Consider the following 26718-nt stretch of genomic DNA (forward strand, 5'->3'; position numbering starts at 1 on the left):
CCCTGCTCAGTAGATCTGCCTGCCAGAAAATGAGTAGCGGCCACTAAAAAGTATATGTGTCTCGTCCTTACCTTGTTTGTGTCCTTGTCCTTCCACTGTGTTGTCTGGGATTTTCTCGTGTTCATGTGTCTATACTTTTGTTTTTATTTATGTCTGCCGTTAAGCACTATACACTGTGTTCACTATTGTAATTTTGTTCCGCATGCTCTGTTTTTTTATTTCTGTATTTTCTGTTCTTTTTTTGTGTTTTGTAAACCCAATAAACTTAACAAAAAAAAAGTATATGTGATGAATGAACTAAATTGGCAGGACTTGCCTGTGCCCTAAAGATTATCAATATAAGCCAACCAGCGTTGATAAAAGATTAAAATAATTAAACGGGATACAACACAATCCATCCTCCTAACCGAGTGGCAAATAGCAGTCATTGCAAGACCACATGCTGCGTGTAGACACAGTGATTGTGTGTGGGGCTTTAAGCTTCTCCTCCAGCCCTCCCCTGGTCCATCGTCTGTGTGTCTCCATCCCCCTGCTCGGAGGTATTGTTAGTGGGTTTTAACAGAGCGGACACAAGGACACGGACAGGCCAAGAGATGAATGACAGAGCATTGGGAGCAGTTTTCCTTTTCCTACTTGTCAGCTGCCAGATTGGTAAGAAATCAAGAAAAATAAACGGAGCGGGTGTCTGCATGGCCTCCTGGCATGAGTAGGATTACGCAGCTTGGTTTATGTAGGTTCTGGCGAAGCACCCAGCTTGATATGCATTGGTACTTGTGGGTATATATACATATATATATATATATATATATATATATATATATATATAATGTGCACCAGGCTTTTCTGTCCTAGTGCACCCTATATGTTAGACGTGTGTGTGTGTGTTCGGGTCCTAGTGTGATTTATACGCCTTATATGTCCTAGTGCACACAGTGTGTTAGACATGTGTGTCTTTGCTTCTAGCTCTTATTACTATATACTTACCAGAAACATCAGGATCTATTTCATACCGTCCAGGATCATGCAGGCTCTTTAACCCCTAAAATAACAGATGAGGATTCATGAAAAGAAAATGCATGATTCATGACGAGCAATATTCTTTTAAAAAAATGCTACATTAGTCCCTAACTATAACAGAGAGGCAAATCAACACAATCCACGCTACTGCTATACTTCTAATTATACTAATATAATAATAATAAACATAATAATGTAAAAAAATTTATTTAATCTGACCGGATCAAATAATATATGTTGCTGTTTAACAGCCGAACCCTGTGGTGCTGATTCTCAACAAAATAAAAAACAAATCATCCATTTAAAAAAAATCCTGAACTGGAAAAACCTGCAAGCATTTCAAATTAGGATGACCTCATCGGCCATTTGATTTTCCTGGACACATATACATTTTACATGTTACAGTGCAGTTACTCACAAGTACTCAGTTATACATCCACCATACCGCAGGGGGCAGCTCTTTATATATGTGCAATTAACTCCTCCAGCTCCCTCCTCATAAACATTTTTACTAATTCCATAGTAACCTTCCCTGCCACCATAGGGGCCACAAACACCCCTCACCCCAGAATGATATTGGCTACAGGTACCTTCGGTGATACAACTATCTGTCACCCCGTTTTTCCCAGTTACCTCACGGGTGCAAGAAGGACCTTTGGAGGGAAAGCAGCGTACCAAGACCTCCATCTCCATTCGTTATGTGAGGAGTGAGGGGAGGTCTCTTGTTGGCACCTTATTTCCCCCCAATTGCGGAATCTGGAAGTGGGGTGACGGAGGCCTAATTTCTTTGGCGAAACCACAGCCTCGTCCCAGTCGAAGTTACCTCAGCAGGCAGCTACTTGCCGCGCGTTACTTTTAGCCAATCATACACATCATCACTGTCAGTCAGTCAGTGAGTGCTTGTGCCTGTGAGGCAGTCTGTGATTGGCTGGCTGAAGAGGCTTCTGTTTGCCGACAGGCCCTGGCCCGATCCAGAAATGTCCCCTTTACACCCTTGGAGTAGGCGGACAGATTGCGTTCGTGAAACGGGAACGGGGCAAATACGGGGGGCAACGACTCTGAGGGGCATCACAGAGATGCTTAATATACTTACTGTTAATAATAATGTACATAATAAATAATTAAAATATGTGGAAATGAATAGCTATATTTAATAGAGAAAAATACATGCCATCAGCACAGTGCAAAGCTGCCTCTCCTTATGCACCAATGGGCCATCCCTGCCAAGTGTCCTTCTTTAGGAGAGACAGTCCCTCTTTGGGTCCCAAACCTCTCTGCCCCCCTCTCCTCCCCTGATGCCCTTGTTTTTTCTATGCGCTCAGAATGTTTGTTGGGTATGAGGACATCGCAAGGTTCTATGGAACAGCTGGAAATTGGATTTTTGTATAATCAAATAAATATTTGTTTTCCTTAACGTCCTACTCAAACATATAATTAACTAAAAACAGGCAATAAACAAAGTGACATTAAAAGTCCTGATCGTTTGAAATATTGGGGTGTAGGAAGAAGAGAACTCAAATTAACAAATTAACTCTCTAGTTCAGTAATAAAAAGAAAATATACAGCATTATTACTACTGATAAAACAATTGTTTATGCTGAGTTAATGCACGCTGCCCTCCTTCAAATTAACCAATTTATGGTATATATATAATATATATATGGCACAGATAATATATGACTAATACATAGGGACTATATGTACTGGACATTTACAAGATGCTAAAAATTATGTAAACTTTTGTTTAACTTATATTTATGCTAATTACACTAAAACGGGTACAGTCTGTAAAGAGGAGACCCCTTGCTCCAGATGAGTAGCTCCGCCATGTAGGTCTGCCTTGCCAAGAATGCACTAGGCAACCAAGTAATTATAGGGTGAGAAACAGACTGAGGTTTATTAAACAGGACACTCGTATTTATGCACACAGAAATAAGTGAAATGCTTTATCCTCCACTCCCCTCCTGTCCCGCCAGGGTAACGATTCCGGCCATCTGCCTGGTGCCTCTCCCCTCGGCAACCTGCTGTGATAAGTCCCGGTGTACAGAAAGCAGGATCCCCCCCCCCAATGGGGCTTCCTCAAACTCACAATGGCCTCCCTCGTCCCAAAATAGCATTCGGATGGAAGGGTTCCAGGGGAGTACCGCAATTCTCGACGACTCTAGCCGATCTAGGGAAATAGGGATAAGGACAGGGCGGTTGAAATAGACCCGTGGGGAGAATTAACTAACATAAAAATAGATATAGGACAAGGCCAGGGACTAAGGAAAGTATTCAGAGTTGGGTAGACTGGACGGGCCGAATGGTTCTTATCTGCCGTCACTTTCTATAAAGGGGCAAACACACGAAAAACAGGGAGCTCAGTCTGGCCGACATGCATGGGCAGGGCAAGATCCTGAAGAGGGGTGCAGATGGCATCATCACAGCATGTCAAAGTATTATATATGAAAGTGAAATTAAGCGATGGTGACGGGGTTTCCGCCGGGGAGTATTAATAGAAAAGTTTTTGACGAACCTCCGCATTAAAGGCTTTTTGCATTAAAAGAGACTGGATCAATAGTGAAGCATGTAATCGATATCATTACAGCTGTGCCATTGCAGCAAACCCTGCCGCTCCCAGATGATGTCATAGGCAAGGGTCATGGTAAAGCAGCTGAGGTCTGCACATCTTCTGATTAAAGGCACTTTGGAAATTGCTGTAGTAAATTAAATGCAGTCAGCTACCTACTTAGACGTATTAGGAACAGAGGGGCTGATTGCATCAGGATTTGCAGGATCCGGTAGGGTCAGTCTTTTTCAAACAGATTTCAAACAAAGGCTTGAATTCTATACCGAAGGTGCAAGTTTTTTCCGCATTCTCCTGAAGAGGTGGGGGGTAAAAAACAAAATGCCCAGAGGAGCAACAATGAATCAGCAGATCATAAATCTTCTTACATAGAAACAGATTTTGAGAACCATTTAGTCTGACAGTTTTTTCTGATGTGAGACCCAATGCATGTATAAATTCTCTCTTTTATTAACCTCTACTAATGGGAGGCTGTTCCATTTATCTACCAACCTTTCGGGAAATTAAAACCTCCTTACATTACAGCTAAACCTCTGACCCTCTAGTTAGATTGTGACCTCTTGTTCCAACATTTGCCCTCCCTTGAAATAAGCTTCCCACCTTACTTTGTTCAAGCCCTGTAAATATATTACTGTTTCTAGCATTTCTATACACAATACTTTAGATGAGGTCTGACCAGTAATGCTTCTCGCTATACAACCCTCAGAAATAATGACTCCCAAATCCCTTTCTTCTGCTGTCACTGACAGAACAGGCTCCCCAATGCTATATGCTGCCTGGAGATTTTTACTTCCCAAGTGCATTAGTTTACATTTATCAACATTAAACTGCAGCAGCCACACTCTCGACCATTCTTCTAATTCACTTCTATCACTTGCCATTTGACTTGTTCCACCAGGAATGTCTACCGATGTATCATGTGCAAAAAGTCAAAGCTTACCATTTCGTCCTTATGCAATATCACTAATAAAAATATTAAAAAGTACGGGTCCCACACTTTTTGATTGCATTAAGCTGCTTTTATTTTACCTGATGATTATTTAAAATATATATCTATTTTTACACGTTGTTACATTGTACACGACGAATCACCCTTTTCTGCAGGTCATACTCTAGACTGCTATTCGTGTGACTATGGCACTTGCTTGATTCCTATAAAGACGAGTTGTGGGACTCTGGAAGTCTGTGTAACGGAGACGGCAAAGGTTGCTGGTGAGTGATGCAGAATACTATCGATGAATCTGCTGACCCATGTGAGACAAGTGTGAACTCAAACATTATCATTAATTGCACAGTAAAATTGTGATTATGAATGAAAGGACACCATCCAAAACCCATGATCCAAAAGAAATTACAGAAAGATCTTTGATTCCAACATGGCAATGGCATTTCTTGTTGGATCAATTAAATAGATGTGTGAACTAATCCTGTGGCCCCTGACAGCCCCCATTCCTGGTAGAAACCCAATACCCGGGAGCTGGCCAGCACCTCTGTAGAGCCCCGACAGCCCTCCAAGCCTGTGATGCCATATGAAAGCAGGGCAGGGTAAAAAGGCAGGTGGGCTAGGTGAGCAATGAGGGAGATAGGAGTGAACACAGCCAAAAACCATTCACCCTCACCCTCACAGGTCTAATATTGAACTGCAAAGCCGTGAAAAAAGGGTTTGGGATGTCACTGATTTATGGCTCCCTACTGTAATGTCAGATATCTCCACATCTGTAGTGGAATCCATATCTTTACTGTTCTTACTGTAAAAAAAAAAACCTCTTTCTTCTGCTAAACCAGCATATTTATATATAACAGTAACAGCGTAGTAATGCATGTTTTTTGCTTAAATAAACTCAATCTAACCAAAGCATGGCTATAAGTTGTAGAGGGTTCTGCGGCCCATTGTGGAGGGCAAGGTCCTTTATTACTCGCAGAAGGTATCAGGGTATAGACTTGGCACCCATGTGGTCAGGCTTATAAACCCGTTGACTTTTTGTTTTTGCTGCAGGTTTTATTAATTTTAAACGGAAGGGCTGTATGAACCCCTTGAGTTGCTTGACTGACTCCTCTGTGACATTTGCTGGCGCGACTTTGACAACATCGCCTTCCTGCTGTTTTTCCAACCTGTGCAATTCGGCCGTCGCATCAAGCGCGTCGGTAATAAGCGTGATTGCTGCCACGACGGTTCTGTGGGTGGCCAGACTCTTCTGAGCGGACGCTTCTCACGACCTGCTGTCCACGTCTTTCATTTATGCCGACACGATGGCCTCAGACATAAAATGCAAAACTAACTTAATAGTTAAAGGCAAATCTAGTTAACGGCTTCTGCCAATAATGCAAACAAGCAAACATTTCCAAACCAATGCAACATTGTCTTAACTCGGCATGCACGTTTTGTTTCCTCTTCCTCTAAATGTTTATTAAAATTTGCAATAAACATGTATTTTCCATCCTCTTTGGTTCCCTTTTTTAAACATTTAGCTTTGTGAAGCAAGGGTGGGTAACCCGGAGAAGATCACTGGAGATGAAGGCAATCGGAAAGATGCTTGGCTACTCGCATACTCTTCCTCCTGGGGAAAGGGTTGGTTCTACTACTAAAATAGGTGTACGTGAACGCAAATAAACACATTTAGGTCAACACCCAGTGTGTACCTTCACAGGAGGCATAGTACCTTCCTGGGACCCAAATCCCTCTATATATGGAAGCAGAATGTTTGCTGGTGTGAGAGTATCACAGGGTTCTACAGCTCCAAATCCACAATAATCTGCAGAAACAGCAGAAAACTGCTTAATAAATTGTGTCTCTCGAGCTCTGCCACTGGGCCACGCACATGACTACACCATTAAACCACAGGTGGTCCTCTTTGATCATGTGGAATTATTTCATTCATTTCGTGTCCTGAAGTTCTCTCCCTCCTCTTTATCAAGGATAATCATGCATAGTGCATACTCAGTATATATACAGTATATTGCTTGATCGTTGATCGTTCTGTTTAAAGTTTGCCTTCTTCTTGGAAACCTATGGTTCTGGGATACCTTGGGGTAAGCAGATACTTCTCAAGTAGCTATGCAAGACATGCTCTATTGGCCCCCAGGTAGCCATTTCCAGGCCAGAGCTGGCCATCAGCCAATTTTTACTGGATTCACTGTAAGAACGAAGAACGCGGACACATTTTTTTGTGAGCTGCTGGCTTTAAAGTCCCAGTGCCAATTTTTATCTCAAATCTATTTCTGTCTAGTTCCCTCCGACTCCTGGCTCCAACAATCCAGCTCCTTCCTTCGTGATGATTAGCAGAAGTGTCGAAAAAAAACCATAAGTTAGTTTTTTTGTGTCATTTTTTATATGTTGTCATGCAACCTACATGAAGACCAGTCTAGGGGCTGATACATAAGGTAAGGAACCCTTCTATTGTGGAAAAATCCACTTAATTGATGGCAGATTAGCAGAATAATCCTACCAAGAAATATAATAAAGAGGAAGAATTTATTATTACAGAATAAAAACATAAATTGTAACTTCATTTAAAAAAAAAGAAAAGCATTGCACTAGTCTTTTTTCAGAGCTTAAAAAAATGTAACAGCAGTTGACCAAATGGATGAAGACTGAGATACCCTGCACCTGACAGAGTCTGTCTGAAGAGCTTGCAATCTTACTTATGCAATTTTGACAGATTCTTCAGCAGAAGACCAGCTGAATAGCAACAACTACATGGTAAATATACAGACTTTATGATCCATAACAGGAGGAACTTTTTGTGAAGAAAAGGGGAACATTGAGGGGTAATACACAGCACATTTAAAACTGATTAAAAGGTGGCCTTCTGCAGAGAGAAAGAGCATTAACGATCTTGGGTCGGCTCTTTGTCCCAGGATGGTTTACGATTCTTCGTGGGCTCAGAACACTTTTGCCATCCACAGTGAGAGAAGGACAGCAAGGCCAGTGACCGCTGACACCCTCGGGGTGAAGGCCGAGTTACAGAGGTTTGTTATACAGCAGGAAGGGGACGTTGTCACTGTGATACCCATGTAGGTCTCAGAAGTCCCCGTCATGCAATTAGTTGGGCTTGTGCAGCCTTTTTTCTTCAAAGAAAGGCCACCTGGAAAATAGAGACATGTCATTCCGGAACTTGCACTTTATGGGCTATTCAGATTCGGAAACATTTAACATCCACATATTAGTTCATTGCAGAGCAGCTGGTGCGGTATATGTAATCTCATGCAAGTGTGCCAAGAGATCGGTTACAAACACATCTCAGAACGCTGGGACATGCCATTTCAGTACATAACACGTATCCAGTGATCGGGGCATGTAAAGATATTATGGAGGATCTGCATATCTTTTCTTTTTTGGCCTCCACAGTACATTCACTGTTACAATCAGGCGCAGACTGGCCCGATGATCATCACGCTAGCCCTGGTCAAGTTCATATGTTGGTTTGAATGGAGTATGAATGGAGTATGATTAGGTGTATCGATAGCCAATGCCAATGCATGTGCTGTTCTTTGTTGACCAGTTGGATGTGTGCACGCCTTTTATATACTTTATATCCCCACTGTACTTGGTGCAGTTTAGTTGCCAATTTGAAGCATGTAATCTGCCACCAGCCAGAAGGTGCCAAGGGTGGGAATGCCCATTGGAGGCCAACAAATGGAACCCTGACAGCCCCTCAATGCCCGAGAACCCCAGAATACTCATCAGGATGGCACTGGTACCATGTAAACAGTAGGGCAGGAATTATTATTGTAAAGCCTCTTTCGCAGTACAACGAAACTGTTTTTTTTTTAAAATATTCATATTTTCGCAGTTCCTCATTTGGCCAAATTCCAAGGATATCAGGAAGTAGAGGCAAACAAACAGTTTTTATTGTGTACCTTTGTAATTTGCAAAAGCGTGGCTACTAGTTGAAGTTTGTGAAAATTAAATCAGGGTCTGCCAGGAATGACAACAACCACACAGATGGTGGATTATGTAGAACTCTGACAGGAATACATACAATGTAGCAACAGACGTGCCATGAGAAGAACAAAAGATAAAGGGGGAGCCATGAAGACTGGGGTGATAGAGGAGCATGCGTAGCAAAGGGTCCGGCACTTGCAACTAGATGCGTTAAAGCTGGAGACCTATATATACCGTGTCACAGGACAGAACATGTACAGACGTCTCACCTGTCTGCGCGGTGTAGGTCACACATGTCTCCAACGTTCCACAGGTCATCTTGGTGGGGGTCAAGCAGGTTCCATATTCACATTTATAGCAATCCAGGGCTTGACCTAAGAAAATGAGGGTAAACAGTATTCAAAGGGGTCTTTCCCTCACTTGTAAGACATCGCACAAACGCACAAAAAAATCTTCACTATATCCGCCCATGAGAATAAAAAAGTGGCTTTAAATCAGTACGTTTCACACACAAGTTTTAACCTTGCAATTAAGAAATATAGACACGCCAAGGACACCGGGCAAGTTGCTACATAGAAAGGACTCGGAAGACTGGAGAAGAGATTTGCTAACACATGCCTAAATAAAGAGTTAATATTTCCCTATAATCCTTGCCTTGCTTGGAGTTGAATCATGATCACTGAGCATGAAGGGCAAACAGAGAAATTCAGGTCGACCTTGATACAGAAAACACCCCCGCCCTTCTTACACATCATTTTTTCTTAGCGAAACATTATAGTCCCTTTAAACAAATATTAATCCCCAGGAACTAAGTAAAACAGAATGTTACGAGTACAACAGAATCTCTACATTAAGACAGGTATATATATATATATATATATATATATATATATATATATATATATACACACACATACATACACACACATATACACACACTCATACATATATTACCAAGTCTTTTGCATTTTACAGAATCACTATAAACCATATAAAGATATAAACCAATAGGCAAATGCAGTTTGGTGCTCTAGATCTACAATCGCTTCTGGAATGTTGGCCAGACAAATCTCAATTATAAATCAGACCGCAGCATTGCCAACGCCCTTCTCCCTCTCTGCTATATCATAGCGTATATAATATTCCTCTTATGGGGCATGGAAATCAGATGTGTTCGTGGAATAGCCCCCAAATTGACAGTTCAGTCCCTCAAAATGTACCCCAAATCCTTCCAATGCCTAAACGATCGGGAATATGCGTCTCCAGAACTGTACACAGTACTCGAGGTGAGATGTGACCACAGATGTGTAACGTGGCAGAGCCACCTTCATCCTTCTGCTACTAACATCCAGCGCCCTGCTTCATTGCATCGTCTGCCAAGTTTTAAACCATCAGAAATAATTATTCCCAAGTTCCTCTCTTCTGTTGTCACTGACAGAGCAATGTCCCCAATGCTATAGTCTGATTTGGGATTTTTATGTCCAAGTGCATCTTTTAGACCTTTTGCAATATCCTTAATAAAAAGTATGGATCCCAATACTGATCCATAAAGTACCCCACTAGTAACCAGACCATCCTCTATATAATACGATCCGCTGCTCTTTAGAGAGTATATTTAACATAGTTCATTGATAGAACCCCAGACAATTACTTGTAGCCATTACCACCCTTAAATAACATGAAAGGAAAAAGTTTACAATATATATAAATCTCAAGACCAAATACATTTATCTCTAATCATTTTTATTTAAAATGAAATATTTATACATTGTTTCACTGCACAAAATCCCAAATCCTGAAGTTACCCTACCTCCTCCCCAAGATCTGGAGTGCGCTCGACTCTCTAGATCCGCTCAACAGTTGCCCAAGAGAACCCAGGAGCCGTTGGGCTACATGTTAGGGTATTTAGCAAACCATCACCATCCTCGCCCCATGTTACCCACCTATTTGGCAGCTCAGAAGAACAATAAAACAGGCAGTTAGCAGCATCTTCATCTTTTCTGTTTCTTCGCTGCTCTTTCACGTTACCTCTCCCTCTTCTTTTCTCCCAATTGATTGCTACTCCCACTGGGATTCCCTTTTAAACAAAGGGAACTAATCCCCTCCTCCGCTCATCAAATGTTTACACAATTACAGGGGGGTTTTGTTATTCAGGAAACCTACACCCTTTACTTGGAGATACATTAGAGTGCAAACACACGTAGTGTATGACATCATAATGCTGCAGTTATTCACAACACTTTTTTTTTGAATAATGTATATTCTCACTGATTTAAATATGCTTTATACAGGGTTTATATATTGTGGTTGGCCCTTTATAATCTATAGTGAGTTCAGAGAAATGAAACTACAACTCCCCTGCCATCTTCTTCTTTACTGGACCCCCCCTCCTCAATAGTTACATCTCAGTTTCATGCATTGCGATCAGTTTTAATTTGTTTTTTTGCTTATTTTTTAATTTTATGCTACTTTTTGATCTTATTGATTGGCAAAAGTTGTAATTTGTTGTGTTTGTTTTTTTTGTGGTTGGCAATAAAAAAAAAATCTTATTATATTGTTGTTATATTTTAAAGTTTATATTATTCTTTACTCTTAGTTTAAAAATATATATTTTTCTTGATTTTCTAGCTAACGTATTACATTTCTCTTTATTAATGAAATCTGATTTATTTATCTGCTTATTTATTTTGTTACACGTATTATTTTAAATTAATTTATGGCTGGATCAATTATTCGTGTTTCCAGATGCTATTTATGAAAGTCTGAATAAAGAATATTTTTATAATCGTCCACTGGGCATGCGCAGTGTTGCTGACCCATTGGATTAATCTAACACTTTTACTGTAAAATCACAAAGAGAATACGTAAATATATCCATTAGATTGTAAGCTCTTGTGGACAGGGCCCTATTTTGTATGATATTCTGCTGCCAACCCCAGCGCATGTTGGCCCATTGTTAATATATACCGTAATAGCAAATCACATCTTTAAAGGTTTTAAAGAAACCTTTAAGAATCCGCTACCACCTATCGCTCCCTGCTGTTGAGTCACATGACAATTATCTACACGGCTGTATTTCGATGTGCCCCCCCAAAAGTCACTGCTGCCCCCCTGTATCTTTTCGCATGTGATGTCATACATAGCTCTACCTTCAATACTGATGATGTCACCTGACATTCTACCACTATTGCATAACTATCCAGCAGCCCATCCCTTTATTGCTGAAATGTTAGCGAATATTCCCCCATTCTAAATAGAGATACCTTTAAAAGTTATCTTTTTGGTTTTGACGATATAAAATGTTTTTAGTCATTAAACGATCATTAACATGCTGCTTGTGTCAGCAGAACGACCCTCTTAAATTAACAAAGAATCTAAATCTGATCGGTTTACCCTTGGCATAAAAAGGTTGCCCCCCGAACGGATTAGGCATACATATTATACATGAATGTATATGGTGCGTATATTATTGGGTTCCCCTTTAAAGGTTAAAAGAGCGCTCCCCCCCCAGCGCTGAAAGTACCTGCACAAAGGACTAATGTGTTCTCACTCTATACGGTCACTCTATACGGTCACGGGACTCCAGGATTGTTTGAAGTATGTGTGTTTTTCACTAATGTTCACTGCCATTTTGATAAGTGCCCTTGACATTATTATTTAAACAATTCACACACCACTTTATAGTGTTTTTTTACTTAAGCGACAGAAAATAGAAAATTTGCCTGGATGACAATGTAACAATAAAATCGTTATTAATTTATTATTATTATTATTATTATTATTTATTATTGCAGAATTGGACAAATTGCACATGCAAGGAGATATTAGACCCCCCACTTTTGGGCTATTTCTCGACCCCCCACCCCAGCTCCTTATGCACGTGGATACGGTGTTATTTTGTACCATTAGTTAAAGGGAAACTTCAGCCTCTAATCCACATTCTCACATAAAAGGACAGAATGGGAACCACCGTTACAATTGCATAAAACTGTCCAAGGGTTTTCCTTAAAAAAATGTTAACGAATGAGTCAGAATTGGCATACACCCCAACGCTGCCTTTAATATAAGGTTTTGTTATTTGTTATGTAATGGCTGCACCCTTTATATAAAAAATGCTTTGATTTCTTCCCGTCTCACTGTCTAAAAAAAAAGAAATTAATAAGAAGACAGGATATATATTAATACTTTAAAAAGAAATGCTTCCCATCCCTTTTTCTTTCAGTATCCTCAATGTGGAAAAACAAATGAAAAATACTGAAAGAAGAAGTGTTAAAAAAAGAATTTTAATCTATTCACTAAACCTATGTAATAGTGTTTACAGATTAAAATAACCAATAACTATGTATTATAAACCATTTCTAATGTACACCATGCGAGAAGCCACCTTAACTACCTGTTCTCAAGATCTGAATGATTATTCCTCCGTTAAATTATTCAAAGCCACAAAAAAAGATATATATTTTTTTAAACGGCTGTTCGTTTTATATATACTGTTTTGGCTCGAATATAGGCCGCATCTGATTATAGGCCGCACCCTTATAGTTTGGTGCTATTTAAAAGAAAAAAATATATATTTTTTTTTATTATTATTATTTTTTTTGTATTTTTTTTACATTTAATGTATGGTAGGAGGCTCCCACCCTTCTTACCTAAACTTTAGTTTTGCAGCGTTGATGTAGATGCGGCAGACGTGACCTCCACCTCCTGCACCAGTCTGCCTCATCTACATCAATGTTGAGAATCAAGAATCAGGACGTTTTTGCTTGCGTTGGCGGGGGGCCGCATTTTCGCCGGACCGCACTACCGAAAATGGTCTGCAGTCTTCTGATCCGGTCTTCCGGACACCCTGGAGAAGGTAAAAATGCTAAACCCAGATTATAGGCCGCACCTCCACTTTAAAGATTTAAATTATGGGAAAAAGTGCAGCCTATAATCGGGCCAAATACCATGCTGACAGGCAGCTGTGTATATCGACCGCCATCATCTATGACATCATATCCTAGCTCGTAGCATTTTAAAGACACATGTAAGTAAGGTCATTATGGAGTCTGTACTGGCTAGGCACATTCCGCCATAGTGTATATGGGCCAGTTATAAAGGAGAACTCTGATAGAGAAGCCCCTGGCGCATCAAACGATCTGCCCCAATGGTGCGCCACATACCTGGAGACTTCGGGTTCCGGCTACCAGGAGCCCCCTTGCCGGATGTGGGCAGGAGGTCCGGCTGACGTCGTGGGACGCACGCTTTTGTTCATGGGAACGCCACACCAACAACCTGGAGTTTCCTCGTGGTAACCCGGAAAACTTCATTAATGTTTAACATCAATTTTAAGCTTATCCTTTTATTTGCCAGACATATTTTGACACAGTATATAAACAGCTTTATTACCATTCCTTTTACCGTCAAACTAAAACAATAATAATTATAACCAATTAAGTTCGCGGCTGGTATGGGTATATCCACCTGTATCCCTGCTGGAACTGCCGGCGTCCCCTAGCGCGGCAGTCACATGACCATGCGAGTCACGGGGCAAATGCCCCTGGAGTGTCCTGCACTTACACCTCTGTGCGCCACGAGTAACCATACCTATAAATGGTTAACTCCTGCACCGTACCAGCCTCAAACCTAAGCACCCGGCTGATGCAGACACATTGGGGAGGGATGGGCGGGAAAATTTCCTTTTCAGATTAGTTACAACTGCCCCCACAGGCCCCTTTATATACCCCTCAATTGAGGCTTACTCACCGCCCCCCAATACCCGGCCTCCAGGTGCTACTGGGGTATTAACCCCTTCCCTGCCACCATCTCTACACTGAAATCACCAACAGCTTACTAATAATTGTTAGGGGTACCTGTCCGGCACCTCATTCATGGGGCCCCTCCGTCATATTCTTTCCCTCCGGGGCTGTTCTGGACATCAAGCGTCTAGTAGAATAAAACACGCACCCAACAATAGGTGGTGGTCACTTAAGAAAGGCGGCCAAAGGTTAATTGTTTGCCAAAGAACATTTTATTCCACAGTCGCTATTATAAATGTTCATCAGAACCCATCACCAAGCGATGAGTGTGTCGGCTGTACCGCTTGACATTTGTCTTATGCCATAAATCACTTGTCCCTAAATTATATTACTCTTTAAGGCAAACATTGCAATCCTTCAGAAGCTGGGACGGAAGCCATGTGTTGTTTTACGAGAAGTTTCACACACACTTAGAAAGTGAAGAGTGAACGGTGAGGCACTTATCCCACCAAAGAGGGGTCCGCCTGTGCTAAGCTTCTTTTTAATTTTGTGCTTCCTCATCATGCAGATCTGTAGGTAGTTACACTCATTCTTCACGGATAAACCTGATGCCCCAGATCTCCAAATCGTGATGTCTATGCCGGGCGGTCGGGCTAGAGGTTGGCAGGGCGCATGAAGCATCTTAAGTCTCCATTGGTTTTGCTGGTCCCTGGCCTGATCATGGGAGATCAGAGGATCTCCCCAACCAACACACGATCCTCACTGCCTGCAAAGCAAGGGTAGGCTCTAGGTAGCCAAAGCCCAAAAGTTCCCAGGTATGGACATAGTAATAAGGGTGCCAGGCCAGGCTAGGGTTGGGTTGGGGTCAATAGCGCTGCATTCTTACCCATACCAGGGCCTGCAGTGTGTGATCGCCCGCACGCTGAGTGAGCATAAAGGTATATGTGGGGCTGGGTGTATCCAGACGTCGCCCGCATGTACATCGTTTACTAGCCGCTGGCCTTAAACTGCCAGGCAGATCGGTCCAGTCCTGCCGTGAGGAGGGACCTCAGCGGTAAAATGAAGATGGACCTAAGAACAAAGCAACCAACTTTTACCACCCTAAAGGGATGGAGAGGTCTGTTAGCTAGATTCTGGAAAATGGTGCAATCATAATTCTTTTTTTGCATATGAAAAATCTTTATAATCTCCCCTCCCCCCAGTATAAAAGAGAAATCATACCGTGTAAAAAATAAATAAATAAATAAACAAAAAGGAGCGAGCTCTGATTTGCTTGCATCAAAATACGCTTAAAGGGACACATGCACGGAGAGAATAATCAGACCCCCACTTTTGGGCTATTTATCGACCCCCCATCCCAGCTCCTTATGCACGTGGATAGGGTGTCATTTTGTGCCATGTTCTCGCACCATTACTTCATGTCATGGTCAGGTCCAGTCCAGAGGAGGGGTCTCAGTTTTCCCATAGAAACTCGCGGGATATTGTAATTGTGAAACACTGTAAACTGAGTCGATGGAAAATGAAGACGGACCTAAGAACAAAGCAAGGGGAAAAAAAACAGGTTCTGAGTGGAATTGTACATAACTAAAGAAGAAAGTCTCTGTGTCTCGAGGTGTGGCAGGCGGTGAATCACCAAACCAGAGGATTCCTGATCCCCAAAACAACTTCTTCTTTTTTTTATATATATATATATATACATTTAAAGACACAGCGCAGCAGAGTATTCATATTACGGAGCCCCCAGCGATGCTGCATGAATTATTACAGCAATAACCAAAAAAAACCCGCAATATATATGCAATCAAATAAATATAGAACAGCAGCAGAGAGTGGCAAAATCGGGACAGTTGGGAGGCATTGGTTTCTAACATCCCTTCCTACAATACCTTTACATTTAAATAAAATGGAAATTAGGGAGTGGAGTAGAGAAAGCTTAGTCGGTAATCACATTTAGATACGGGATGTTCTAATCGCCTCGGGGATACTGACTACACCTAGAGACACAGCGATTAATTATATCTGATAACGTGCTGGGGCACGGCTCTCTAAACAGCTTTAATCTGGCCAGGAGGCAACGTTTAAAATCCCCCCATCAGGTCTGGGATCTGTGTGTGGGGGACCATCGTTAACCCTTTAGTGCTAACCCCATTTTACCACCCTAAAGGGAGGGAGAGGTCTGTTTTAGGGTAATTCTGATGTTCAGCTCTTTGTAGTCACATAGTAAAAGGTAATATATGGGAATGTATGTAATGGAACGGCATAGATTAGTTCTGGTAGGAGCCGATGACAGAAGATAAACCCGGGAATTAGCTGTTTGCTAAAGCGTCAGTGTTACTGACTCTTTAACAAACAGGCAAGGAACAAAAGTTTTCATTTAGTACGAGCTAAGTCATTTTTTACGCTTGAAAGGGCCCAACCGGGAGTGTAATTGTGGAGATACAGGAATGCCCAATGATCAGCTAGGGGTGCGTTCACTGTGGTCATCAGCAGCACAGAGAATGTTGTCAGCTATGAAAAGAACGTGGACTGAAGTCTTACCCTATAGACCTTAATGTCTTACTGGGATCCAGTCTTTAGAATCATTCTTTCATTATAATCACTCTATTTTAATAAATTATGTTACGTTTATTGAGGTATTCTTCTGTCTGGCTCCTCCCACGATCATACATCCCAGCATTTCAGATGACTAAACGGGGACACTTTTGTTTTAGAGGGTGTGGTAAGGGGTGTGGCTAGAGGCGGGGTTTTATTAAGACGTTTTACATTGCTGTAGATCTTTTAAAGGGATTTTTAAAGGAGAATTATTTTATTTACAAAATTCGATGTATTAAAGTAACCTCCTCTGCTGTTTCTATACTGATATACACATTCCCGGTCTGGGCTGGACCGGGGACGGTGGGCAGTTTCCCCCTGGGGGGGGGCAGGTCCAAAATTCTTCAAGCAATCTGACCTGGACTCGCAGAGGCGAGAGCACAGTGGGATCGCGTAACACAATGGTTTATTCAGCTTTAATTTTGTAAGGAAATTATCCCGCCCCATTTGATGTTTGCCTACAATGCTTCTCTCCAAAGTCAATTGTTTGGAACGTGAGACGCTGAGTTTCTATCGCCTCTCATTGTGTGCTCTGATAGCCCTTAGTTTCATTTTTAGAGAAATGCCAGGATCGGGTTTCATTTACTCTCATTGCCATCAGCACGCATAATGAGGTATTATTGTAATAGCAGGTTCCCCCCCCCAACGCCGCAGGGAACATTTTTAGAAATGTAGCTGTCTCTTTCCTCGTTTTTAACATTCTGCTAACATTATTGTCACACTTTATTTGTTTCGGCCTCTACAACTTCTGCCCTGGGGCTGTTGCGCTTATCTACCACCCTCTCAGTAAAGGGCCCCCTGGACAATAAGGAAAGGAGAATATGACTGCTGGCCTGGGGCGGTTTAAAGGATGCCAGCAGTTTAGTGATTGGTGCCGGCAACATTGTTTCAGGGTTTTAAGTGTTCATAAAGGGGGTGCAGGTAGGGTTTTACCTTTTTCCTCCCTGGACAGGCTCCCTCTCACCCACAGATGTATTGCATATTTTATTATTGTTTATTTCTTGTTTTCTCATTATTTGTAGTCACAGCAGCAGCAGAGTTCCCAGCGTGGAAGTTCTGTTACCTGAAGAGGTGCCCAAACTGGGCTTGGGGAGACGGGTGGAGCGGGCGGCTCATGGCACACACTGAGCTAGCACTCTTGGCAAGTTGGGGTGAGAACCGCCTGCAGGGCTATTCCATGCAGCTGGCAGGTTGTTGGTTAATGTTTGTGTTGGTTGTTTATGCTGGCATGGGACAATAAAGCCGTGGCCAATGCCCTACCCCCATATTGGTGTCTTTATTTGAGGGGTTTAATAGGTATAGGCTCCAGGCCTAAGCAGTCGAGTAAAACGTCCTTCTACTCCGTCTCAGCCTCTGACCCTCTCGTGTTAGATTACGGTCTCTTGTTCCAACATTTCTCCTTCTTTGAAATAAACTTCCCTGCCCCTACTTTGTTAAATCTCTTGCACTAATAATAGCCGGACAAGCAAATTAAGGAAATATTCAGAATTCGGTTACATAGAATTCACACCCTTTAGGTGCTGGCTACAAATCCAGTACATCAAATAGCAAACTGTTTGCATTGGGCCCTTGGTACTTACAGGGTCGATCATAACCTGACGCATTCACTAACGTTTCTATTAACAATGTAACTAACATTATTCTCTGACATTTGCTTTTTGAATGATTGCCAGTGAAATATTTCCATTTTTTTAGGACAGACACACAGCTCTGTTAACGAGTTCACAGAATCCCTTCATAGATTTCCATATATTTGCTCGCCCAGGAAGGAAGCTGAATCGTGTTTTATTATGCGTAAACGAAACAGGTTATATTTTACTATGACTGTCTGAAAGACTCTTTAAAGGCCAGAGGAGTCTGTGATGTATATACCCAGTGATTCCGTCTCCAGTTTTAATGTATGATGTCATTCCTGTCCTTCTGGCAAAAGTTCTGATGTCACTTTGTTTTGACAATAAAATATAAAGTGGGGAAAAAATATGTTAAAGGGCCGCTCCAACCGTCTTATTCACTTTAATGGATGTGATAGCTGTGTGGTCCCTTTAAACATATTTGTATAATAAATTAGACCTTTAGATTGTAAGCTTGTGAGCCGGGGCCCTCTTTACCTAATGTATTGGGGCAGGAATAAATGAAAGGTTGAATTCGGTCTCAAATATTTTTTTTCAACCTGTTTCATTACCATGTTACTACTTGAGGCAACACCTACAGAAAGTGTAACACCTTGGCATTGCGTTCCCAGCCCTCTCGAAATGCTGACTGCTAATGTTTGTATGGTTTCACAAGGCATCTTGGCTCTCTGCCCTCTCCACCCATGCCCAGAACACCAGGAGCAAAAAACAAAAGTAAATTAAAATCTCCCACTTTTATGAAGCTGTCGATAGCTGTTTGTGTTTAGAAAACCAGTTGGTGGGCAAAACTGAGGACCTTCTAGGGCTGGGTCTCTGAGCTCTCCCTCTCTCGCTCCTCACAGGAGGCAGGAAGGATCTGGGTACGGGTAGGTTGGACCAATTGCCATTCCCTTCGCCTGTATTCAGGTATTCTTAGATCAGGAACATCAGATGTGGGTTAAACTTATGACCACAGGAGAAGCGCCAGGTCGGCAGGACCGCCCACGATGTCAGAGGGACCATGACTGACATCAGTGGGACTTCCTGCCCTCGTCCCGCGAGGAGGGCTCCAGGTAGCCGAAGCCATAAAGTTCCCAGGTATGCTCCTAGCAGGTCTTAAGAGCCACACCATGTCAGTGTAATATTTGGTTAGCTGTGAAGTGGGCGGAGTAACTGATGACAAGGGCGGAGCTAGGCCAAGATAACATAACATTTCAGCAACACCTTTGAGGTGTGGTAGAATGATCACCTTAGACTTGCACCAGCTTGATCCTAATTAAAGCCTTTTACTGCATGGATGATTCATTTGCTTAAGGGAGTCTTGATGAAGAAACTAAATCATTCGTTTGCAGTCATTACAAAATAATGTATTGACTTTATTTAGATTTTGTTTCTGCTTAGGCCTGCAAACAGATGTTTAAACTTGTTCTGCAGCTTCAGCGGACGGTTCAAATAAGAGTCAAAAACTGTATGCCAATCTGGTCACGAGGGTAGGGGTCAATGGTCTGGATTCGAGGGGGTCAATATGGAGCGGAGGATACGTCAGAGGTGCCCGTTATCACCTTTGCTATTTAATATTTGCCTTTATCCCCTGATAAGGGCCCTATGTAAACCTTCCGATTAGTCGGGCATTCTGATGGGATCCTGGGAAGTGAAGATTATTGCTTTGTGTATAGTCCGGTGGTCTCCCTGCCACAAGTGGGCTTATTCTTACATTCTGCAGAAGCAAAAGTTCACCAAAAACCCCGTCAAACTATACCAAAAGCTAGGAATATTTCCACCGTGCATATTCGGGTAAGGCTGCCCGTAGAACAGTCTCCCAGCAGAAGTGATGGAGCCTAATACAGTGAGGGGATTTAAACAGAAATGGCGTAGGCATATGGCTTCTCAACCTTCTGCTTAGACTCCTGGCTACAAATTGTTCCTTGGTACTTGGTGTAAGGGGTTAGTGGTTACCCCAGGGCTCATGACACACATATATAGCCATATAATTATCTAATTACTTGATAATTATTTCAAAAAAGTGGGAAGATCTCAACACACCCAGCAAAATGCACAGGTAAGTTTGATAGTTTGGGTGGAACTGAGATAAACTGTAACAAATATAAATTGGGAACAGGACCATAAATTTGGGAACAAGATACAACACAAAGGATAAACGTCAAAGAGAAGAAAGTGAGATGCTTAGGAATTCAGTCCTCTTTGTGCTGCTGGTTCTCCAGGGTTATCATACCGGTAAGACCGGGGGAAGGGAGCTCATAGATGTCTGTGTAATTATCCAGAATACATTTTGGGTGATGGTTAGGGAGAGAATTGTATCAGCACTGATACTGATGCAGTGTAGACTCTTTAGGAGGTGGTCTCAAACTAAGGGACTGTTCTACTTTATGGAAGTTGATGGTAAAGAACAGAGGGAATGAGTGAGTGTGCATGTATGTACGTATAACTGTGTGTGTGAGCATGTATGTGTACTATATGTCTAAGTGTTTGTGTGTTAGCATTATTATGAATGTGTAAGAATGTGTGAGCATGAATCTGTGTGTGTAAGTGTGTGTGGGCATGAATGTGTGTGTAAGTGTGTGACAGCATGAATGTTATGTCATATTAGCATGAGTGTGTAAGTGTGTGTTCGGATAAGTATGTATGTATGTGTATGTGTGATAGCGTGAGTTTATAAGTTTGTGTAAGCATGTGTGTGTAACTATGTGTGCCAGTTCATATGTGAGTTAATGGGAAGATATCGGCTGATGGGGCCAGCTTTACCTGCCTCCATGTCAGAGGGTGCTAGCCGTAGCCTGAATATACATTTTGTGTTCCAAGCATTTTTTTTTTACATTTGGGGCTGTTAAGATGTGGAATGCACTGCCAGGTGAAGTGGTTTTGGTGAATTTAGTTAATACAAAACGTTATGGCTGCACATATCCAGCCATTGACCGCACTTACGTCATCAGGTGGCCACTGGCCTAAAAGTGCCACCTCCTCATCACCAGTCCGGCCATGCTAGGAATGATCCATTTATGATCTTGTACCTCCCCCAGGTAATTCTCTGAACTGCTACAGTTGCACTGGACCCTGTAATAACAATATGTTGAATAAGACATGCGGATCTGAAGAACAGTGCATGTTTGCAAACATGAAACAAGGTGAGATTTACAGAACAACCTCTGGCACACCTCCCAACATTTAAAATGCTCAAAAAGGGACACATCTAAGGGTGTAGTTAGAGATGTGGCTTAATTTTTTTTGTCCCCCTAAAATTTTGTGATTTAAGAATGTAGCCTGTGTAAAAGGACACTGCCAGAACAGATGTAGTTTGAGGTCTCCTTTGTTATGACGCACCACGGCAGTGTCTGTATCTGCGCAGCCCCCTAGCATGCATTAATGTCCTTAGGGGAGACCTCCCTGGATGCCCATCCATGAGATGTCCTTGTATTTATTGGTCAACCTGCTTAATGCCACATGAGTCAAAACAGTCTCTGATGTGGCATCAGGGAGCCCTGGAGTCTGCTCCATGTTGTCCTTGGCTCTGATGAGCACATTGATCACCTTAGGGTACCACACGTCGGGTTTCACTACCCCCTAGCTGGTTTTCCTTCACAAACCTGGTAAGATCGAGGTAAAATCAGTGTGTATTCTAGTTGTAAGGGATGAAGCTGTCCCACTTCCTCCTCTAGAGGTCGAGCAAGTAGAAGTGAGACATAAAGCTCCCTGCAGAGCCAGTGTCCTTGTTCATGGCTCTGCACTTTACTTTGTTCATTTTGGAGCCAAAGATGAAGCAAAAAAAACTGTCCTGGTGATGGCTCCACTAATTGTAGCCACGTACTGCAGCGCGGGAAGACTCCTGTGACGCAGAACCTATGACAAGATTGTAAAGTCTCTGAGGCTCCACGTTCAGTCCTATTAGATATGTTCTCCGCAGGATAGAACATCTTTGGCTTATGGAAGTAAATCAGGGAATGCTACATTCGCCCAGCAACACTGTATGCTTACGGTGAGCAAAAAAGGCAAAAGCCAACCCAATGCTATGCTCAAAACCAAAACCGCAGATATATGTGGGAGCCTATAAAACCATGAGTAGGAGACAAAAAAATAACATACCTTGCATCTGTGTGTGCGTCTATGACATTTCCATACTTTGTTGCTCACTATGAGCGTATAGAATCATTAGCGATACACATTATCATGACTTAAAGCCTGTAGAACCCTGTGATACGCTACGAGGTTGTAGAAGCTGATGACCACTAGTGGCTGTGCTGTAGGATATTCTATACTAATCATGTCACATGTGTTTGTATCTTCATGACAGGTATCGATGTTATGTATTTTAAAAGCTGTCTCAACAGTCAGCAGTGCAACACCGCTACCCTTCCTTCCGCCGATGGACTGCCCTCATTTATGCAATCATGTTGTGAAACAGATTTCTGTAATAATGAAGGTGTCAATCCTCTTCAGAACTGCACTACATCCCTGGCCTTCATGGGGCTTTTGACCCTGCTGTCTGTCTTTCTTTCCCAGTTCATGTAATTATCTTCGGCATCATATTCTCCCTTTATACGACGGATGGAAGCGTCAGCACGGGCAAGGGCAACTTTTACAAAGGCAGTAATCATATTTTCTGCAGAAACCATACTAATATAATGACAAAAAACATGTGTACTGATATTAATGCAATGTAACATCGACCCGATGGACAGCAATCAATCCACGAACAATTAAAAACGACTAAACCAATGTATTTATTTTATAGCTGGTTAAATGCCTTTAAATCATTTAAATTATTGTTTGGTATTTTTTTTACTTTTCGCGTCCACTGGGGGTGTATTCTTTCAGCGGGGGGGGGGGGCGGTATCTGTGTGCTTAGGGAATTTGGAATCCTTCCCGGCCATTCATCACCCCAAGTGCTTACCATACAGCATTGGGAGTGGAGCCTGCCTGGGGATGATAGGTTTTACATTTTATTCTCTCTTTGGAGAAGAATCTGGGAGTACTTATCATTATAAACAAGCAAGTGATTTTTCGGTATTGAATGAGCAATGCATGCTTGTGGTGAGAAAATAATAATAATAATGTATAATTCAGTCCCAATTAGACTATATATGGTAAAAAAAAAAAAAATCAAGTGCCACAGCCACAACCCAACCCTTCCACTTATGGTCCCAAAATATTTTTTATTAGGAAAAAACATCTATAAGAAATACCCTTATTACATTTTACATAGCGGGGCATGGGTTGCAATGTCATCCGCGAGGATGGCTCTTCTCCTCCAAAATCTTTGAATCAACGAGATAAAAGCGTATCGAATGTGAATCTTCAGGGTCCTATAAGAAGTTTTAAAGGGTTCTGAGATGGGCAAAAAAATTGATTAAAGAAATAGACCATGCCAGCTAAAAATAAAGGTTTTCCAAATTGAGCTCCTTTGGAGAAAAGATTCCTATAACGAGATATGGTTACCATATGCAAGTATATTCAAGGACAATGCAAACACCTGTCTGGGGATCTCTTCATAGACCTTTTACAGACAACACACGAGTATCCGCTAGGGTTAGAGGAAAACTTATTTCAAAGAGAAGTTACGATGAGGAATGTAACAAAATAAAAAGTTTGTATGATCATCACGTCCGGGTACTTGGGAGGGCTGAACAAACTGACTATGCAAGGAATTCTTTCCGAGGAGGGTTTGGGCATTTAACTGTACTAAGAATGCTGTTTTAATTATAAAAGTGTTAAAATTAGCAGATTAGATGGAACTCTACAGAGTAGAGCGGCAACTTTGTGACCTGTTTATTCTAATAAGAATTACAGTGACCCCTACTGGACGAAGATGTGAACTGCATCTACACCAACAAATACAAAGGACCTTATCCTCAAATACCCTTTTTCCTCAGGTCCCCTTTAGATTTGAGGTTTGTAGATTTAAACCTCTCATTGCAATATGCTGAATATTCTATATATCATGGTGATTAATATTATTATTAATATCATTATTATTATTATATACTTCAACACGCAACTCTCAACACTGTTGCTCCAAATACAGAATTTGGAGGCTCCCAATACACCTGAAAGAAATAAGATTTGTCACTTTTTTGTTTTCTTTGTAATAACCGTTTGTATTTGGGATCCTTGGTTCAAAAACTGTATACATAGCTTTGAGTGTGAAATGTGGGGGATCAAACTAACCACACACACAGCCCGTAAAAAAGCCATGTATAGACTTATGGAAAGGAACCAATTAGTAGTTATACATCCTCCATACTGCAGGGCAGCATTTGTAAATGTTATGGAAAACATGGCTGATATGGTCCATCTAAGGGTGATGTTTCAGAAAAGGCACAAGGGGTAAAAAGAGAGATGAAGGAAATGATTAAAGTAAAAAAGGAAGGAGGACCCATGCAGCTATATTTATATATGCATTGCATACGTACCAAGTGTCACTTTTAAGAAAGGTCAGTCCCTTTTTAGGCACGAAACCTTTGATACCCCTCTCTCCTCCCCTGATGCCCTTGTTTTCTAGGAGCTCAGAATGTTTGCTGGGTATGAGGGTATGACAGGGATCTATTGCCCTAAAAGCTCCAATAATATGTTTGGCAGCATCCATAAATGTCTCAGTGAAGCCCAACCTATAGACCCAAAGACACCCTGATCGTATGTGGGGAGGTGTGATATTACCCCCGTGTGATGACCTAGAGGCTTTACCTGCCTGCTTGTAATAAGCCCAGTATGGGCCCCAGTTGTTTATATTAACCCGTTATCATCCTGAGTTTCCTTCAGATATTTCTTTCATTACTACCAGTTACATTACTATTGATTCATATTCCTTAATTGTTTGGGAAGTCATTACATCGTAATGCCTGTGTAGCTCTGCAATCATTTAGCGTCTGTATCGTCACCATGTAAACAGCCAACTTCAGCCACTTGCACAACATTAGCTGAGGTTGGTGCTACATGAAACGTGAAAATAATTGCAGAGTTGCACAAGACTTCACCTTTAACAAATCCAAACACGACTGACTGGGTATGCACCGAAACTTCTGACCCTGCTGGGGGCAAGTAAAACCAAAATGCCCCTTCTCAACATAATTAGTGCACACAAACACTTGCATACATCCTGACACACAGACGAACACCACATTCTAACACACACACTTACTCTAACACCGCACTCACTCTTACCTTTAAAGGAGATGAAGAGTTTGGACCAAACCAAACAAATCTCGTGCCATTAAAGAAGGGAATCCCCAGAAGCTGAAGTGTGATGGGCAAATGAGTAAGTGATGCTTTGTCACTGTAAACGCAGCAAGAGTGACATTTCCCCTTTAAAGCACCTGTTCTAAAGCAGGCAACCCTAGGGCATACTAAATTTGAGCTTCGGGGAAGTGATTAAACCTGTAAATACGACTGATGGTAATATAAATAGATGATGCAATGCAAACACACGCACATGGATCGTGTAATTGGTAGCAGGAATGTTAAATATCACCTAAGGCTGTGACTTATCACGCGGTATAAACATAGCAAGACAAACAAAAATCTAATTGTGTGATAATTATTTAAATTTATCATTTTTTGGACTATTATAAACCTTACAGATCTGCTCATCCCAGTCTGTCTGCCCCAAATCTTTATTTAATTGTATTAAAGCCCAACTTGTGTAAATGGACCCCCCCCCCCCAAGCTCTCTCTCACCTTCCGGCCTCCTATAAGGAGCTGTGATTGAGATGCGGAGGTCGGCTGCTCCTCGAGATACTAGAAAGGGTGAGGAAGTCAGTGCAATTTGGGTATGGAGTTGTGGAATTTGAGTATGGAATTGGTGGGACCAGGGTGGGGAGTCAACAATTGCCCTCCTGAAAGTGTCTTGGGGGGGCCCAGGGCTCAATTCAATGAGTTGGGGCTAATCAAGGTAATTACTCTGAAGACAGGCTCTGCGCAAGGTGAGTGAAAGAGTTAGTGTGCTTGTGTGTGTGCACGGCCATCTGGCAAACCAGCCAAAAACCTTAAGTATTTTTATGATTTTTAATAAAATTAGTCTTAGAACATGGGCTTTTTACATAAATAAAGTGTATGGTCATATGGTGCACGACAGGCCAAACTGGGGCATGTAGAGACGGGATGGTCTGTGGGAACATGAAATATTGAGGTGGAAGGGAAGGTCTGGTTGGGTGGAGGTTCTTAAGAATGGAGACTCTGGATAACGTTTACTTCCGTTTCTCCTAGAAATGTTCTCCCAGATCTTCTCTGTTACTCCGATATTGTTGTTGGGAGAGGAGGGGATACCTATTGATTATTATGCCATCTCTCTGCAGCTATAAG

General features: G+C 41.8%; 2 protein-coding genes across 2 annotated transcripts; one reads left to right on the forward strand and one right to left on the reverse strand.

The window, feature by feature from the left end:
• Nucleotides 1-490: 490 nt before the first annotated feature.
• LOC128503033 (lymphocyte antigen 6 complex locus protein G6d-like) lies at nucleotides 491-6026 on the forward strand. The gene is made up of 3 exons (XM_053473042.1): nucleotides 491-651; nucleotides 4688-4795; nucleotides 5580-6026. Exons 1-3 carry the CDS (start codon nucleotides 594-596, stop codon nucleotides 5780-5782), a joined length of 369 nt encoding a protein of 122 aa, XP_053329017.1. The 5' UTR covers nucleotides 491-593; the 3' UTR covers nucleotides 5783-6026.
• Nucleotides 6027-7098: 1072 nt separating this feature from the next.
• Nucleotides 7099-10564, reverse strand: LOC128502940 (sperm acrosome membrane-associated protein 4-like). Its single transcript, XM_053472909.1, has 3 exons — nucleotides 10412-10564; nucleotides 8738-8842; nucleotides 7099-7668 (listed from the first exon to the last, which is right to left on the reverse strand). Exons 1-3 carry the CDS (start codon nucleotides 10461-10463, stop codon nucleotides 7466-7468), a joined length of 360 nt encoding a protein of 119 aa, XP_053328884.1. The 5' UTR covers nucleotides 10464-10564; the 3' UTR covers nucleotides 7099-7465.
• Between the last annotated feature and the right edge of the window lie 16154 nt (nucleotides 10565-26718).

Source organism: Spea bombifrons, chromosome 8 (assembly GCF_027358695.1).
Source record: "Spea bombifrons isolate aSpeBom1 chromosome 8, aSpeBom1.2.pri, whole genome shotgun sequence".
Lineage (NCBI taxonomy): Eukaryota > Metazoa > Chordata > Amphibia > Anura > Pelobatidae > Spea > Spea bombifrons.